The sequence below is a fragment of the Sorex araneus genome, chromosome 8 (genome assembly GCF_027595985.1).
Source record: "Sorex araneus isolate mSorAra2 chromosome 8, mSorAra2.pri, whole genome shotgun sequence".
Taxonomy (NCBI): Eukaryota; Metazoa; Chordata; class Mammalia; order Eulipotyphla; family Soricidae; genus Sorex; species Sorex araneus.
In genome coordinates this window covers 65,048,818-65,066,374 of record NC_073309.1, presented here as the reverse complement: position 1 = coordinate 65,066,374, position 17,557 = coordinate 65,048,818, and the positions used below count along the sequence as shown (strand labels likewise).

General features: G+C 40.9%; 1 protein-coding gene across 1 annotated transcript in view; it reads left to right on the top strand.

The window, feature by feature from the left end:
* AGL (amylo-alpha-1, 6-glucosidase, 4-alpha-glucanotransferase) overlaps positions 1-17,557 on the top strand; it is an 83,837-nt gene that overhangs the window by 28,182 nt on the left and 38,098 nt on the right. The window contains exons 9-20 of the mRNA XM_055145505.1: positions 2,273-2,375; positions 2,464-2,561; positions 3,356-3,495; positions 5,134-5,321; positions 8,284-8,407; positions 9,501-9,664; positions 9,943-10,044; positions 11,355-11,510; positions 13,494-13,644; positions 15,501-15,625; positions 15,711-15,823; positions 16,111-16,245. Of these exons, the coding sequence (XP_055001480.1) occupies positions 2,273-2,375; positions 2,464-2,561; positions 3,356-3,495; positions 5,134-5,321; positions 8,284-8,407; positions 9,501-9,664; positions 9,943-10,044; positions 11,355-11,510; positions 13,494-13,644; positions 15,501-15,625; positions 15,711-15,823; positions 16,111-16,245 (1,599 nt within the window). The remainder of the gene's footprint in view (positions 1-2,272; positions 2,376-2,463; positions 2,562-3,355; positions 3,496-5,133; positions 5,322-8,283; positions 8,408-9,500; positions 9,665-9,942; positions 10,045-11,354; positions 11,511-13,493; positions 13,645-15,500; positions 15,626-15,710; positions 15,824-16,110; positions 16,246-17,557) is intronic.

Here is a 17,557-nt window from a genome sequence, read left to right as displayed (position 1 = left end):
GCTGGTACCTTCATGCATGAGTCCTGTCCGAACGTGTGCAGAGGGGCCTTCAGCATGGCTGTAGCTAGGTTCCGGTGGTCTTTGGCCGCCAGGAGCTCTGCTCAAGGTGGGGAGGGAAGCTGGAGCCCATCCCCTCCAAGGGGCCCCGGAAAAGACAGCCAGGCATGCGGGCAAGAGACTTACACATGAGTTCTTACACGTGACTCTTACACAAAAGTTCTTACACATGTATTGAAAATTTTTACAATTTGAAAACTTCCTTATTATAATTGAGGTACTGATCACTGAAATTAGTTTCTATGGGGGACTGAAAGATACTGCAGTGGGTGGGCAGGATCCGTGCCATGCATGAGGCCAACCTGATTTGATTCCTGGCACCACGTGATACCTGGAACACTGCCAGGAGTGAGTCACCTAGTTGTCATAAAAAAAAAAAATTAAGTTTCTATGACCTTTATTTTTTTTTTAATTTAAATTTTATTGAATCACCATGTGGAGGGTTACAAAGTTCTCAGGATTATGTCAGTTATACAGTACTCAAACACCCTTCCCTTCCTTCACCCGTGCCCATATTCCACCACCAATCCCCCCCATTATCCCTCCCGCCCCCTCCCACCCCCCCAGTCCCCGCCCTTGTAAGTTTCACTTCGTTTACGCTTTATCTTGGTTACAGTCCATGTTTCAACACATAACTCACTATTGTTGCTAGGGTTTCCCCCCAAAAAAGAGAAGACAGTCCCACTGTCAAGGAAGCATTTGATGGCTCTCCATTGCTGAGAATGTAGAGATATTAAGTCCCGCTGTTTGTTACATAACTTTTCTATTTTTTTCCCCCCTCGTCCCGCGCCACCGAGATCACGCCTGTTTAGTAATCACCACGCTGCCTGACAAAGGGAAAACAAACCAAAAGAGATGGTTATTTCTCGTCATCAGCCGGCGTGGGGCTCTAGCTTAGTTAATAGTCTGGTAGAATGTCTGCAAGCAGTTTCTGGAACCAAAAGTAATACGCTGGTATCGGCCCCGGCTCAAGATTCCGCCAGCGTCCCGCTGTTCCAAGTACATAATAATTTATTCCTTTGTATCCGATTCCCACGCCACCAGGTCCGTGTCAGCTTAATGGACATCATACTATGGTTAACGCCACGCCGCGTTTTTTCCCGAGAAAGAAGGATATTTCTTCTCAGCCGGCGTGGGGATATGGCTTAGTTCAGTCTATAGAGATGGCTACCACTTTGGTGGCCTTCAATATTTCAGCAAAAGACTTACTATTCTTGTTAGGATTTCCCACCAAAGTCCGACCCGTTAAAGTCCAGGGAAAATACTGCCTAAAATTCTATCGCTGCAATCTTTTACCCTTTAACAAAAAACTTAGTACTATTGTTTGGAGTTTTCCCCCACGTTAAGCCCTGCCAAAAAGGAACATTTACACGTTGCTGACAATCAAGAGATATTAGGTTGCGCGGCTGCGATAGCAGCCGCGCGGTTTTGGATTTCTATATGAAGTCCAAGGAAAATTCTTTTGGTAATTGCATCACTCGCTGGCAGCGCCTGGGCCAGTAGCTCCGAGCACACAGTTTGGAGGCATTTTGGGGGCGCCGCTCGTGTCCAAAGTGGTTCAGTTGTCTCCGGGGTCGATCTCGCGTGGGGCCGCAAAGGAGCGTCCCCACATGGCTCTGTGCTTAAATGTCGGCTGGCACAGGGCGGATCTGGAAGTCCCGCCGCATCGGCTTTCCCGGGCTTCCTGTAGAGTCTAAAAACCGGCTATAGCCTCGCTGCGTTCAAAAAGAAAGAGTTGAGAGAGAAAAGAGCATACCCTGCTGGCAGCGCCTGGGCCAGAAGCTCCGAGCACACAGTTTGGAGGCATTTTGGGGGCGCCGCTCGTGTCCAAAGTGGTTCAGTTGCCTCCGGGGTCGATCTCGCGTGGGGCCGCAAAGGCAACCTTTATTTTTTTTTACATAAATTAAAAACATATTTGTATAGGAAACTATTACAAACTTAGGAAAATCTTACATGTAACTTTTAAAGACGATTTTATATCTTTAAAACTTAACAAATTTCACTTTTGTAGATGTATGTGATTTGTTGTTAATACTGTGAGTTTTGACACATATATATGTATTTGTATATTTATAGTTTAAGCACAATCAAAACATAGGACATCCTCATAACCATTAATAAAATATAACTTATACTGTCTATGACCTTTATTAAAAAATCCAAGATGTATAATTTGTAAAATAAATACTAAGATGGTATTTTCTATCTGCTATAGCCGTGGACCAGCTGCCATTGAAGAATGCTGTAATTGGTTCCGTAAGAGAATTGAGGAGTTAAACTCGGAGAAGTGTCAAGTCATGAACTACCATCAGGAACAGGTTTCACCGTTTTTGAATGTGTGTTTTCCCTTGAATCAGTGTTTTTGTTGTTGTTAGTGATGATGATGTAACACTTCATGTTTTCTAGGCAGTGAATTGCCTTTTGGGAAATGTGTTTTATGAGCGACTAGCTGGCCATGGTCCTAAACTCGGGCCTGTCACGAGAAAAGATCCGTTAGTTACCAGGTATTCCATTTTGATTCATTTCATAAAGGTTAAGAACTGAAAACTGTATTTTCAAATTAACCCACATTTGCCCCCTACTATGTGACTTCTGGGCCAGAGAATGTACAGTAGGTCTGGCTCTGCCTGGCATGTGGCTGACCAGGGTTCAGTCCTCAGAACTCAGCTGGGCCCCCACGCCCTCCAGGACGAATCCGAGTACAAAGCCAGAAGTAGGCTGGGTGTGGCCAAAAGAACGTGACTTATGAGTTTGCGAAATTGAAATAGGACTTTTTATTTGGCAATAAAGCTTAATATTAATCATTTTGTTATGCATATATTTAGGGAAACAACCATCATATAACCAATGTACAATTATGTGCATTGTTTCTGAAGGACTGTATGCTTAATAAAAACTCAACATTAGTGAAATTGAGCATCTACCACCTTTATAGGTGGTACAGATTAGACAGCTGGAGTGTAGTAAAAGTATAGTTACCTACCTTTGGAAGGTAATATCTTAGGAATTAGTAATAATGTAAGATTTTTAAAGTGCTATTTAAAATGTCAACTGAATATTCTATTAATGTTAACTGGACGTACTCAAAGCTAATTTTCCATCCTGCAAATCCTACTATATTTAAAAAGCCTATTGATAATTTTTTACCATATTAGTTTATTTTTTAAAATACATGACAACAAACTAATTTTATTTATTGTATTGTTAGAGAGAAGTTTAATATTAATTTTAATAGTGATAACTCAAATTCTCTTTCAAGAAGTTAATATGTTTATAATACTTACTCATGTCTTTATAGATATTTTACTTTCCCGTTTGAAGAGATGACCCTTTCTGCAGAAGAGTCTTTGATTCATATTCCAGATAAAGCCTGTTTTCTGATGGCACACAATGGGTGGGTAATGGGAGATGATCCTCTTCGAAACTTTGCTGAACCAGGTATGTCATTTTTACTAATTCATTTATGAGTAGGAAAAGAAGAGTACATGACAAGCACGGAAGTGTAAGAGCTGTATATAGTTTGGAGATAAGAGAAGAGATTGAAAAATAGCATAGGGGCTGGAGCAGTGGCACAGTGGGTAAGGCATTTGTCTTGCATGCGGCCCAGGTTCGATTCCCAGCATCCCATATGGTCCCCCAGCACTGCCAGGAGAAGTTCCTGAGTGCAGAGCCAGGAGTGACCCCTGTGCACTGCTGGGTGTGACCCCCCCCCAAAAAAAAAGAAAAATAGCATAGTATTTGTTTTCTGCATTCTCCTTTCCTGTCTCTCCTCAAACAGAGTAACTGTTTTTAATTTATTGAATCACTGTGAGATGCAAAGTTACAACGTTTTTCATGACTGATTGCATGCATATGCTGTTCACGTGCCCGTGCCTTCACCAGCACCTGCTTCCCGGGATCTCCCCCGCCCCGCCCCCTCCAGCCTGCCTCTCTGGCAGACACTTTCTTTTTTCCTCTTTTCCTTCCAGGCACTTTGATTTGTAATTATGTTATTGAAAGGGTACCACACACATCCCTTTATCTCCTTTCAGCACCCAGTTCTTGCCCAGAGTGACCACTTACCGTTATTATGGCCATGGTGCTCCCTTCCCTGCCCTGCCCTCTCTCCCCTCATCTTTATACAAGGATTTTAGGAACCACATCAGTAGTACAAGCGGCCAGGCACTTGCCTTGCATGCAGCTGTGATGGCTGACCTGGTTCTCTCCTCAGTACTACTTCAGAGCACTAAGCCAGGAATGTCCCTGAGCACCAGCAGATGTAGCCCCAAAATCCAAAAAAAAAAAAGTTGAAAATCTCTGCTTTAACAATTATACTGTATTATATTGTACAAGAGTTATTTTTATTTTCATTAATTGTTCAGAGGGGTTATTTGAATGGCAGTTATAGTAGGAACCAATTGCTTTTAGGTTTCCCTTTACTTAATCCTAGACTTGAAAAATATGAATAATAACATGAATATGAATAATAATATGCTTACGTTGCATGCTGCCAACCTGGGTTCAATTCCTGGCACCACATATTTTACATAATCATGAAAAATATGGTTTTTCATGGCCAGGAAGAATTTTTCATGAGACCCATAAATCTATTAATTTTTCAACACTAAGATACTAGAAATTTGTTCTATTGCCATTAAATTTAATTCAAAAACCTCACTTTTTATAAGAATGTAGCTTGCATTCAAGTATCTCTGCTCTCTCCTTTATCACAACTAAATGTAAAAAGCCGTTCTGCTCTCTGCCATAGCTTTCAAAGATACATAATATTATTCCTATTGTTGTTTTTCATTACTATTACCTTAACTTGAATTTTGACATTAAGCACACATCTTTAAAAAGCACACATCTTTAAAAGAGGCTATGGCAGAATCTTAACAAAACAATTGTGGTTATAGAGAAAATTTCCTCTAACCATATTAAATATAATTTTTAGATATAATTTTAACCAATATTGTTTGTAGTAGAAATTCTATTGTGATTTAAAAACAATTGTTTTATTGAAGTAATTAAGTGAATGGAAGTAATTATTTTCATTTTATTTCTGAAAAGATTAAAAGCAAGCTCCTCTCTTAACAGGTTCAGAAGTTTATCTGAGAAGAGAACTTATTTGCTGGGGAGACAGTGTTAAGTTACGCTACGGGAATAAACCAGAGGATTGTCCTTACCTCTGGGAACATATGAAAAAATACACTGAAATAACTGCGACTTATTTCCAGGGAGTACGTCTTGATAACTGCCATTCAACACCACTTCATGTAGCCGAGGTACAGATAAAACAAATTATGTACACTATGAAATTGGGTGCTCTTTCATTATTCACTTTAAAGCATAATAAATCATTTCCAATTGCTAGTTGGACACTGCTTGACTTGGGACTGGTATTTCACATATGAATCATTTGCATGGTTCTCTTTCAATAGTTATGGAATATTGAGTTATAAAGTGCTTAATAGTGATATTTTCCCAATTTGTTTTGTGTTTGTTTGAATTTTGGATTTGGGCTTTTTTGTTTTGTTTGGGGGCCACATCTGTCAGTGCTCACGGCTCACTCCTGGCAGAGTTCAGGGCATCATTTTTGGTACTAGATACTGAACTTTGGTTGGCTACATGCAAAGCCAGCACTTAACGCACTGGAGTATTTCTGTGGCCCCCATTTCACTGTATCACTGTAATCCTGTTGTTCATCGATTTGCTCGAGCAGGCGCCAGTAACATCTCCATTTGCCCCTGTCATGTGCTAGTTAGCTAGATGGCATATTGAGGGCTCTTTTAGGATCAGGGGAATGAGGACCGTCGTTACTGTTTTTAGCATATCAAGTCCGCCTCGGGTAGCTTGCCAGGCTCTGCCATGCGGGTGGGATACTCTCAGTAGCTTGCATGCCTCTTTGAGAGGGACGGAGGCTTTTGGGGCGGCCTCTAATCACCTTTACAGGTGTTCCCAGTCTACCTAATGTAAGCTTTTGGTCAACTGGCATGTTGTAACGATCTGCACACTGACAAACACACACCTGCCTGCATCTCTGGCAGCACCTGTGACATCTGCGGCCTCAGGTTGATTTCCTTGAGGTTAATGGAGTGCACCCAGAGGCTGTTGAGCAGCTGGCAGAGCAGGACCCTATGGTGGAGGGTCTGTGCCAGGACGAACACCTGTGCCGAGTCCCAGGTCACCCTGTGGTTGGCTGACAGCACCCTACAATGTATGAGCCACTGTGCGCACTGCCGCCACGGCTCTGTGTCTGACGGCGCTGTGACTCAGCCAGGCCGAGGCAGGCAGCAACACTGGTTGCTGCCATGCTTTCTCCGTGCCCTGCCAACACCATTCTGTCCGAATCTTGCAAAACAGCCGGCGATGTCCATCAGGAATCAGGCATAGAGTTCCAGCAGGGATCATGCATAGAGTTCCGTGCCTGGCATGCTGAGCCACGCATTGTCTAAGGCAAGATGGTGAGCCAGGTTCGGGAGAGTGCTCGGAGTTTGGGTGCCATTGGTGCCATTTACCACCAATCAAATATGGTGTGGTAATTATGGAAAATGAGTAGGGAGTGTCTTATGATGTGTCTTAGGAATATGTTTACTCATTTGTGAAGCTCAGTCTGAGTGTGTAAAAAGCAGCCTGGAGCATGGCAGCGGTTGGGTTGTGGAGGTCAGCTGCTGAGGCTGGGTCCCTTGGAGCTCTCACCCACCTGCTCTGGGGCGCCCTGAGTGAAAACAGCCTGGCATGGAGTCCAGTGGCATATTTATGGGGGTCTCATTTTACACTCCCTTCCGGGAGAAGCAACCGTGAGTTCTGGATGGTGGCTGAGGAGATTATCTGGTATTGACAGAAGATGGCTTATGGGCCTGACCCCTGGGCCTCTGGAGACTGGGGGAAGCAGGCAGATGATCTCTGTTCCTGGGTCCAGTTGAGCCCAGAGTCCAAGGTCACAAAGTTCCACATCACCTAGGTTCCATGGGACTTCACTCGTGTGAGATTCAACCCGAGCGTGTTGAAAGCAGCCTGAAGCGTAGTGGTGGTTCTGTAGTGGAGGTCGGCTGCCAGGGTTGAGTCCCTTGGGGCGGGGAGGGCTCTCACCCGCCCCCCCTCTGGGGCACCCTGAGTGAAAATAGCCTGTACATGTATATATACACATATATACATACACACACATACGATTCAAGTCCTCTGGGAAAAAATTTATTTGATTTGGAAGAATTAAAATTAGTTAAGGTGGAAGAGCATTTTTAGTGCTCCAAGATGGCAGAGAAAAAAGTGTGTGTGTGGGGGGGGCTCACACATGTGCATGACGCAACTTTAGTGAAAGCAAATACATATATATTTAATTGCTTTAATATATAGCAAGCAATACTAAAACTTTGCTTAATTTTAACTTGCACAATCCTCTAGAATCCTACCTGTTAGCAGGTAGGATGTCAAGTATTTTATTAATGTGGAGTGACAGCACAGCAGGTAGGGCATTTGCCTTGCATGCAGCCGACTTGGGTTTCATTCTTTCGTCCCTCTCGGAGAGCCCAGCAAGCTACCGAGAGAATCCTGCCCACACCGCAGATCCTGGCAAGCTCCCCATGGCGTATTTGATATGCCAAAAATAGTAACAACAAGTCCCACAATGGAAACATTACTGGTCCCCACTTGAGCAAATCGATGAACAACTGGATGACAGTGCTACAGTGCTTGTCCAATCTTGATGTTAAAAATTAGTTTTGAACCTTTCTTATTTTGGAATAAGATTCTATTGAGAGGATGAGTTCTAGTCATTGAGACTTAATTTTTGTAGTAGGTAAATGAATTCACCAGCAGGAAATTTATTAATAATAATGGCTTAGTCAATTATTTGTTACTTAATAATGATATTTGATAACTTACAAATGAACTACCTATAAAATATCAGGAAACCTAGAAAAATTCCAGTTTTGTGGTTTAGTTTTCTAAAAGACACTAACTTTTTTTCATTCTGCTTTTCTCCCCTTGTGTGCCTTCATCTTTGCAAATATGATTTTTCTTTAAACTATTCTCTTTATAAATTCTTTTGTTTCTCGTTTGTATGGGTCTGCTTTATTTTTCTTAAATATGTGAGTTGTATTTATTTGGAAATTCTTGGATTTCCATTTTGTCTTGCCACATGAAATTTTCCTGTGTCAAATCTATGCCTAGTCTCGCCTCCTCTCCTTCCCCACCTCCCACCTTGCTTTTCTCTTTCTGTTACATTTGTGACTGTACTTTTTGCAGTACATGTTGGATGCTGCAAGAAAATTGCAACCCAATTTGTATGTAGTAGCTGAACTATTCACAGGAAGTGAAGAATTGGACAACATCTTTGTCACTAGACTGGGCATTAGTTCTTTAATCAGAGGTAAGCTTGTTGAAACATATTTTCTTCCTAAACCCTAGCTTTTAAGAATATCATAAGTTTAATAGTTTTACATATACTACATAGTAACTATTAACATGTCATGTTCTCTTAAATATTGTACACCAAATTTTCTAATATAACTCAGTCTGTTATTAGTAAAATTTTCCACCATGGAATAATTTGTTTTAAGTTGAAAGACAAGTGTAATGAATCAATAACTCATGAAGAAAAGTATTTTTGCTGTTGTTGCAAATATATAAATCTGGGCAGGAGATAGTATAAAAAGCTAGGATTCATGCGTGTGAAAGTCCCAGTTCTAATAGCTGCCAGAGCAGACCCCAGACAACTCTAGGTATGGCTTTAGCCCCAAAAGAAGAAACTAGACACACCTGCTTTACATCTCCTGCTTGGGTATATGATAAAATCTTTATATCTTTCCCATAGATTTTTATATAGTGTGATCGCAACAATGAGGGATTTCCTATTACCTATGTGAGTTATTTCTATGGATAAGTTACAGAGAAAGTTTTTTGTCACATAAATAAATAGGTTTGTTTTTAGACTAAGAGTAAATGGAAAATTTTTGCACTGTTTTATTTTTGATAACCTGGTTTAGGAGAGCAGAGCACTGTAGCTCTATAGCACTATCATCCCGTTGTTCATCGATTTGCTCGAGTGGGCACCAGTAACATCTCCATTGTGAGACTTGTTACTGTTTCTGGCATATCAAGTATACCACGGGGAGCTTGCCATGCAGGCAGGATACTCTCAGTGGCTTGCCAGGCTCTCCAAGAGGGATGGAGGACTCGAACCTGGGTCGGCCATGTCCAAGGCAAATGCCCTACCCTCTATGCTATTGCTCCAGTCCTTGGGATAAAGTATTTTAAAAAAAATACTTAGTATTTAGATAAAGTATTTAAGAAAAATAAAGTATTTAAGAAAAAAAGGGAAAGTAGCAAAGAACAAACATTACTGCATGCTTGGGGAGCAAGAACTCTCGGGGAAACACCAATATTTGTGTCTTTAAGTCACTAATGATAAGCCTTGGGCATTAACAATGAAGTTTGTTAAAATATTTCCCCATGCTTTGTAGAGGCAATGAGTGCACATGATAGTCATGAGGAGGGCAGGTTGGTTTACCGATATGGAGGAGAGCCTGTTGGCTCCTTTGCCCAGCCCTCACTGCGACCATTAATGCCAGCTATTGCGCATGCCCTGTTTATGGATATCACCCACGACAATGAGTGTCCTATTGTGGTAAGCATGTCACCTATTTCTGACATTAATTTTGCCAATCATGATACTTCATTTTCTGGTAGTGACAATGATATCCACATACTTCAAAACAGTACCTTCAAGTTTTGTTAGTGATTGTGTAGCACATCATTTTCTGAATGTTTTATTTCTTATTTTAAAGCAAATTGCTTTGTCCTGTAGAATGTATTTATATAATTATCCCTTTAATTTGTTATGCCAACAGGTGCTTAAGTTGCTCTTGAAATAATAAACTCTTGTGTTCTTTGGCTCTTTCCTAGCACCGGTCAGCACATGATGCTCTCCCGAGTTCTACGGTCGTCTCCATGGCCTGCTGTGCCAGTGGGAGCACCAGAGGCTACGATGAACTTGTGCCTCACCAGGTGTGTTTGTACTATCCTGTGAACTTTTCAGTTTCATTTTTATAAAGTTGTTCAAAACAGTTTGTTACATTTAATATTCCATCACCAATTCCACCATCATTACACTCACCTACTCCCATATTTCTAATGTTTCCACCCAACCCCCAAACCCTACCCCCAAAGCAGGACCTAAATAATTTATTTTGTATTGCTTATTTTGAATAATCTACTAAAAATGATCCAAAAGAGTTTCTTTAGAGGAAAGTGTGTGGATATGGTGGTATCTAACCCTGGAGCTAGTAAGCTCTAATATGAGGAATTACCAACATATAAAATGTCATGAAGCCGCAAATGCAGCTGCATGCTCCAGGAATTCTAAAATTTTAAATACGGTTATACAGCTGAGGTTAATTTGCTTTTTTTTTCTCTTTAACTGAATGGTGACTTTGGGGTCCAGTGACATCTCTCTGGGATATCATTCTGTGTTGCTCTCTTCCAAGAGCTTATTTGTGCGCCTCTGGATCATGGCCATTAATGAGCTTAGATAGCACCAGAGGAGGTTCCTGGGCATGGCTGACAGGTTACCAGAAGCACAGGGAGGTGGGGGAGGTCGCCCATTCCCGACTCCATGAGAGCCTGGAGATTTCAATCACAAGTTCTGCATACCAGGGTTTTTCAGCAGATTCCCTCATGGATGAGGCTATTTTATAAATTTTACACTAGCCACTTTGTATGTTTCATAGTATTCAAGTTCTCCTTGTAATTAAAAAGCATATGTTGCTAAAAAAATTTAATATTAATAGGTGGTCTATAGTTTACAATGCTATTATGATGCACATGTTTTAAATACCACACCAATTACCAATGTATCCCCCTGTCTCCCAAGGACCCCAGAGCCCCTATCCTTCCCCAGGACACCTGAGGAAAGGAAACCTTCCTTCCCCCAAGGAACTCTCCCTCCCCAACTCCTTCTCACTCAGTTGTGTGAGTCAGTTCTCCCAGTGTTGTCCTGAGCCTTTGTTGCTGCCTTTGCTGTGTATCTTCAAGTACCTCATATGAGAGACCATTCTATATCTATTCCTTTCCTTCTGACTGACCTTACTCAGTATGATACCCTCCAGTTCCACCCAAGCTACTGTAAATTGCATGATTTTGTTTTTTTCCATTCTGTAACTATACTACAACTTATTGACCCATTCACCTATAGTTGGGCATTGGGGTTGTTTCCATATCTTGGCTATTGTACTAAGTGCAGCAATGAATATAGACGTGCACATATTCTTTTGAATTGACGTTTTTGTGTTACATGGCTACGTTTCAATCTTTTTCAGATTTCAGTGGTTTCTGAGGAACGGTTTTACACTAAGTGGAATCCTGGAGCTTCGCCATCAACTTCAGGAGAAGTTAATTTCCAAAGTGGTATTATTGCAGCCAGGCGTGCTATCAACAAACTTCATCAAGAACTTGGGGCCAATGGCTTTATTCAGGCAAGAAATAAAATTTTCTTAGTTTCTTTTTAAATTATATTTTGTTCTGTTTTTTTCTTCGAGGGGCTGTTTTTTCTATCAGAGGGCACCATGCCAGACAGTGTTCAGTGCATACTGCCGGCTCTGCACTCAGCGATCACTTCTGGGGAGGCTTAGGGATTGGTATTGCTGGGTCATATGGAAGCTCATCATCATCATCATCATCATCATCCCTTTGATCATTGATTTTCTCGAGTGGTCTCAGTAACGTCTCGATTCGTCCTCTCTTTACTCGTGCTTCCCAATGGTGCCGCATTGGAGCATTGGAGGCTCTTTAAGGGTCAGGAGAATGAGACCCAGCATTGTTACTGGTTTTGGCATATGAATACACCATGAGGAGCTTGCCAGGCTCTCCCATGTGGGCAGGAAACTCCCAGTAGCTTGCTGGTTCTCCCAGAGGGAGAAGTAGGTTCTAAGATGTCTTCCGGGAGCTTGGTTTTAAGTCTCTGGGTGCTGGTCATTGCAGGGGCAGTCCCTGGTTGTGACCACCTAGCTACTGGAAAATGGGAAATCTGGGTGGAGGAGGCCCAGTCCCGATCCAAACAGACTTGGAGGTCTCAGCCCTGGGTCCCACATACCTGGGTTCCTCTGCCGGTACCTTCATGCGTGAGGCTCATCCGAACGTGTGGAGAGGGGCCTTGAGCATGGCTGTGGCTAGGCTCTAGAGGTCTTCAGCTACAGGAGCTCTGCTTGGGGCAGGGAGGGAAGCTGGAGCCCACCTGCTCCAAGGGGCCCCCGGCAAGACAGCCAGGTGCACAGGCAAGAGACTCTAGAAATGGAAGCTCAATTTCTAGTTTTTTGAGGAGTGCCCGTATTGTTTTCCAGAAAGCTGAACAGTTGGCAATAATGAGTGACATTCCCTTTCTCCCTGCATCCACACCAGCACTGGTGGTTCTTATTCTTTTTGATGTGAGCCAGTCTCTGTGGTGTAAGATGTTATCCCCCATTGTTGTTTTGATTTGCATCTCCTTGATGATTAGGAAAGTAGAGCATTTTTTCATGTGCCTTTTGGCCACTTGTACTTCTTCTTTTAGGAAGTTTCTATTCATTTCTTCTCTCCATTTTTTTGATGGAGTTGGAGATTTTTTCTTATAAAATTCTGTCTGTGCCTTACATATCTTGGGTATTAACCCCTTATCTGATGGATATTGGGTAAAAATTTTTCCCCTTCCATGGGCTGTTTCTGTACTTTGATCACCATTTCTTTTGAGGTGCGGAAGCTTTTTAGGTTAATGTTTGCTTTTTGTTTATTGCATTTGTTTATCTTTTCTTTCACTTGTTTGATCAGTGGTATTTCATCTTTAAAGATGCCTTTAGCTTCAGTGTCATGGAGGGTTCTGGTTCTGCCTACGTTTTTCCTCCATTACCTTATGGAGTCAGGTGTGATATTGAGGTCTTGAATCCATTTTGATCTGACTTTTGTGTCTGACATTAGACAGAGGTCTGAGGGGTTTTTGTTTGTTTGTTTGTTTTGCACGTAGCTGTCCAATTTTCCCTGCACCACTGTTGAATAGACTTTCCTTGCTTAACTTCACATTTCTTTCTCTTTCTTTCTTTCTTTTTTTCTTTCTTTCTTTCTTTCTTTCTTTCTTTCTTTCTTTCTTTCTTTCTTTCTTTCTTTCTTTCTTTCTTTTTTTTTTTTGCTTTTTGGGTCACACCCAGTGATGCACAAGGGTGCATCACTGGCTCTGCTCTCTTGGCTCTGCTCTCAGGAATTACTCCTTGTGGTGCTTGGGGGAACATATGAGGTGCCAGGGATTGAACCCACGTTGGCTGCATGCAAGGCAAACACCCTACCACCGTACTATCACTCCGGCCCCACCACTTCCTATTTCTTGCTCTTTTGTCAAAGATTAAGAAATCATATTCAGCTTCTTTTTAAAGTTCAATTCTAGAGTAAATATTTGCAGTTTGAGCACTGACCTTTCTTTTTCTGTTTCTCAGGTTTTTGTGGATCAGGTTGATGAAGACATAGTAGCAGTAACAAGACATTCACCTAATATCCATCAGTCTGTTGTGGCTGTGTCTAGAACTGCTTTCAGGAATCCCAAGACTTCATTTTACAGCAAGGAAGTTCCTCAAATGTGCATCCCCGGTAATCCAGTTTTAAAATTATTGCTGAAGGGCCAAAGTAATAGTACACTGGGTAAGGCACTTGCCTTGCATACAGTTGACACGGATTCGATCCCCAGCACCCCATTTGGTCCCCGAAGTCTACCAGGAGTGATCCCTGAGCACACAGTCAGGAGTAAGCCCTGAGTACACTGGTTGTGTTCCAAAAATAAAAGATTATTATTGTGATAATAATATATTGCTCTATTAAATTTTGTCACAGTAGACTGTTGCATATCATCTGTAATAATATAATGCAGATGTCGTTAAGAAGAGAATTAACAATTTGGGGTGACTTTTTTTAAACCAATGGAACAAACCCTGGACATAAATATTGTAAATGTCAACATTTTTCCTGAAAAATGAAAACAGGGAACCTCCCCTCTGTTGACATATGTTATTGTGATGATACAGGGATTTTCATAAACATATGGTTGTGTGCTTACACGTTTGGTTTTGGTGCTTGCCCTAACCACAGTGCTCACCGTGGTTCATACTCCTTCAGTTGAGGGCTGGAGAGATAGAATAGGGGTAGTCGGTAAGTCACTTATTTTGCAAGTAGTCTACCTAGCTGATTTGCTCGCACTCCACGTTCTTCCCAAGCGTCACCAAGTGTGATGAGCTCAGAGCCAGGAGTAAGTTCTGAGCACAGTCAGGTGTAGCCCAAAAACAAAGCAAACAAACAAACAAACAAAAAATAGGTGTTATCTAGGGGAGGGAAGTTGGCACTGGCGGTGGGACTGGTGTTGAAATATTCGCCTAAACTACAACGATCACTAACTTTGTAAATCACAATTCCTTAATTAAATAAAAAAATATTCTAAATTGAAAAATAGAATTAAAAAAAAAATTCATCACAAGAGATAAAGGGTGTTGTTCAGGGAAACATCGTGTATGTAGTAAAAGAGATCAGAAGACACCCAGAAATATAATATAGGAGTTAAGCAATGCTGGCCTTGCATATGACTCACCCTGGTTTGAGCCCCTGCACCACATATGGTCCCCCGAGTCCCACCAGCCGTGCTCCCTAAGCACAGAGCCAGGAGGGAGTACTGAGCACATCCAGGTATGGCACAAAGATAGAAGGATAGATAGGTAGATAGATAGATTAGATAGATAGATAGATAGATAGATAGATAGATAGATAGATAGATAGATAGATAGATAGATAGATAGACAGATAGTACCAGATTGCAGCTGGTGGTTACCTCTGAAAGGAAAGCAAGAATATGCAGAAACTCCAATTGTATCTGTAACTTTTAAATCTGAGTAGTAGAATTTACTTGGTGATTTCTTTCTTTCTGAATTTCTGATACTTTGTGTTTCTAAAGTGAAAGTCAAAAGATTTACTTATTCTCTGTTCAAAATTAGGAGGATTATGTATTGTTTACTCAAGCTAAGCCATTTTATTACTTGATGAGATATCTCCTCAAATAAATCTTTGTTTACTAGGTTTTGATTTAAAAAAAAAAAAAAGAAAGAAAAACTGTGACTGAAAATATGTCTTGGAATCCTGTTTTTAGATTATTTGTTTGGAGTCATTGTTTTGTTCTGGTTTGATCTGGGGACACAGCCTGCAGGGTGCAGAGCTTCCTCCTGGCTCTGCATTCAGGAATCTCTCCTGGCTCAGAGAATCACATCGGTTGCCAGGAATCGAACAGGGGTCAGACACATACGACACATGCACCCTACCTGCTGTGTATCTCTCTAGCCCCAGTTTTGCATTTTTAATTGATATTTTATATCCAACCTTATGTTTAATGATATAAAACCTCTTCATCAATGGCTAATTTCAGATGGTTTATAATAAATTTTGTGCAAAATTATACATATTCCCAGGCAAAATTGAAGAAATAGTTCTTGAAGCTAGAACTGTTGAGAGAAACACAAAACCTTATAGAAAGGATGAGAACTCAATCAATGGAATGCCAAATCTCACAGTAGAAATTAGAGAACACATCCAGGTATGTGGGACTCTCTTCTGACTGCTATGTTTAACATTTAAGGAGTTAGAATTATTTTTGAATGGTTTTGTATTTTTTTCCTAAGCTTAATGAAAGTAAAATTGTTAAACAAGCTGGGGTTGCCGCAAAAGGACCCAGTGAATATATCCAAGAAATAGAATTTGAAAACTTGTCTCCAGGAAGTGTTATCATCTTCAGGTATGTTCGGACTGTTGACATAGATTAAAGTAATTGACATAGATTAAACATAACCCGTTTATTTCAAACAAATTTCCGTTGTTCACCAATTTGCTCAAGTGGGCACCAGTCACATCTCCATTGTGAGACTTGTTGTTACTGTGTTTGGCATATCAAATATGCCACGGGTAGCTTGTCAGGCTCTGCCGTGTGAGCGGGATACTCTCAGTAGCTTGCCGGGCTCTCCGAGAGGGATGGAGGTCCAAACAAATTACTTCTAAAAATATTTTTTTCATTAATGTTTTCAGAGTCAGTCTTGATCCACATGCACAAGTTGCTGTTGGAATCCTTCGAAATCATCTGACTCAGTTTAGTCCTCATTTTAAATCTGGGAGCCTTGCTGTAGAGAACCTCGATCCTATATTAAAAATTCCATTTGCTTCGTGAGTATGATTTATTTTATATACTTGCCACTTTAATCACTGATATGTCACTCTGTTCAGGTTTAAGTAGTTGTATGGCTACTGCACATGCTATGTGCTATTTAAGGACCAGCAGTAAGAATCACAGCTATTGTTACCATCGTGCCCTACTGCTTAATCATTTGTTCATATATTTAGCATGTACACTGTCCCATTCAAGTACTCTCTCCATAAATATATGCATGCATCTACACACATGTATCCACATATGTGCATACAATTATTCTGAACTATTAATTTAGAAACAATTTAATTAGAAACTGAATTGCATGCATTATTGTGTCCTTTGTGGACACAGGGGAGAGGGAGCAGTTGTGGTTGTACTCAGGTAGTGCTCATGGTTTCGAGCTCAGATATTGCTCAGGGATTACTCCAGTTCTATACTCAAGGATTACTACTGGCAAGTTCAGGGGACCATACGTGATGCCAGGGATTTGAACCAGAGTCAGCAGTGTGCATGGCCAGCCCCTTACCTGCTGTACTCTCTGACCTGTCATATTTGTGAATACCAACATACTATCCTATATTATAGTTACATTATAATTTATTTAATCTTGATCCTTTTTTTTTTGGACACTTAGGTTGCTTCCTGATCTCTCTTGTTGTTTATGTCTTAATGCATTCCTGTTTGTGTACATTGTCACTAGGTGGTACCACATAGTACTGAAGAATGCTATGTAAATTTCATTTAGAGCTGTGTTTAATGCCAGTACAGCACTGTCAATGCAGTTTTTCCTTTTTTTTTTCTTTTTTTGGGGAGAGAAGGGTGGTGGTTCCCAGTCACACTCAAGAGTGCTAAGGCTCTTTGCTTAGAAGTGATCCCTGGCAATGAATGTTAAGGGGTCATGTGTCATGCTGGGTATTCAAACTAAGCTGGTCTGTGTGCAAAGTAAACATACTCTCTCCTATGCAAACTCTCCAATCCCTGTCAGGGTGATGTTTCACGAATCATTTAGACATTCATTATCTGTTTCCTCACCTGGAAAAACAGAACTTCTAATAGTACTATTTCTTAGACTTTGTAAGAATTAAATAAAACAAGCTTACTACGCCCTGCCATAGCATGCATGGCACGTAATAAGTTTCAGTGTAAATTTTCTATCATTAACACTAGGGTAAATTTCCAGAAGTAGAGCTTTTGTATTAACTATTTCTGTATATTTTAAGCTTTTAATATTGCCAACTCCTTTTCAGAAAGATTATCCTATTTTTTTCAACCATACATCCTTACCAAATCTATATATTATTTTTTTAATTTATTTTATTCTTTATT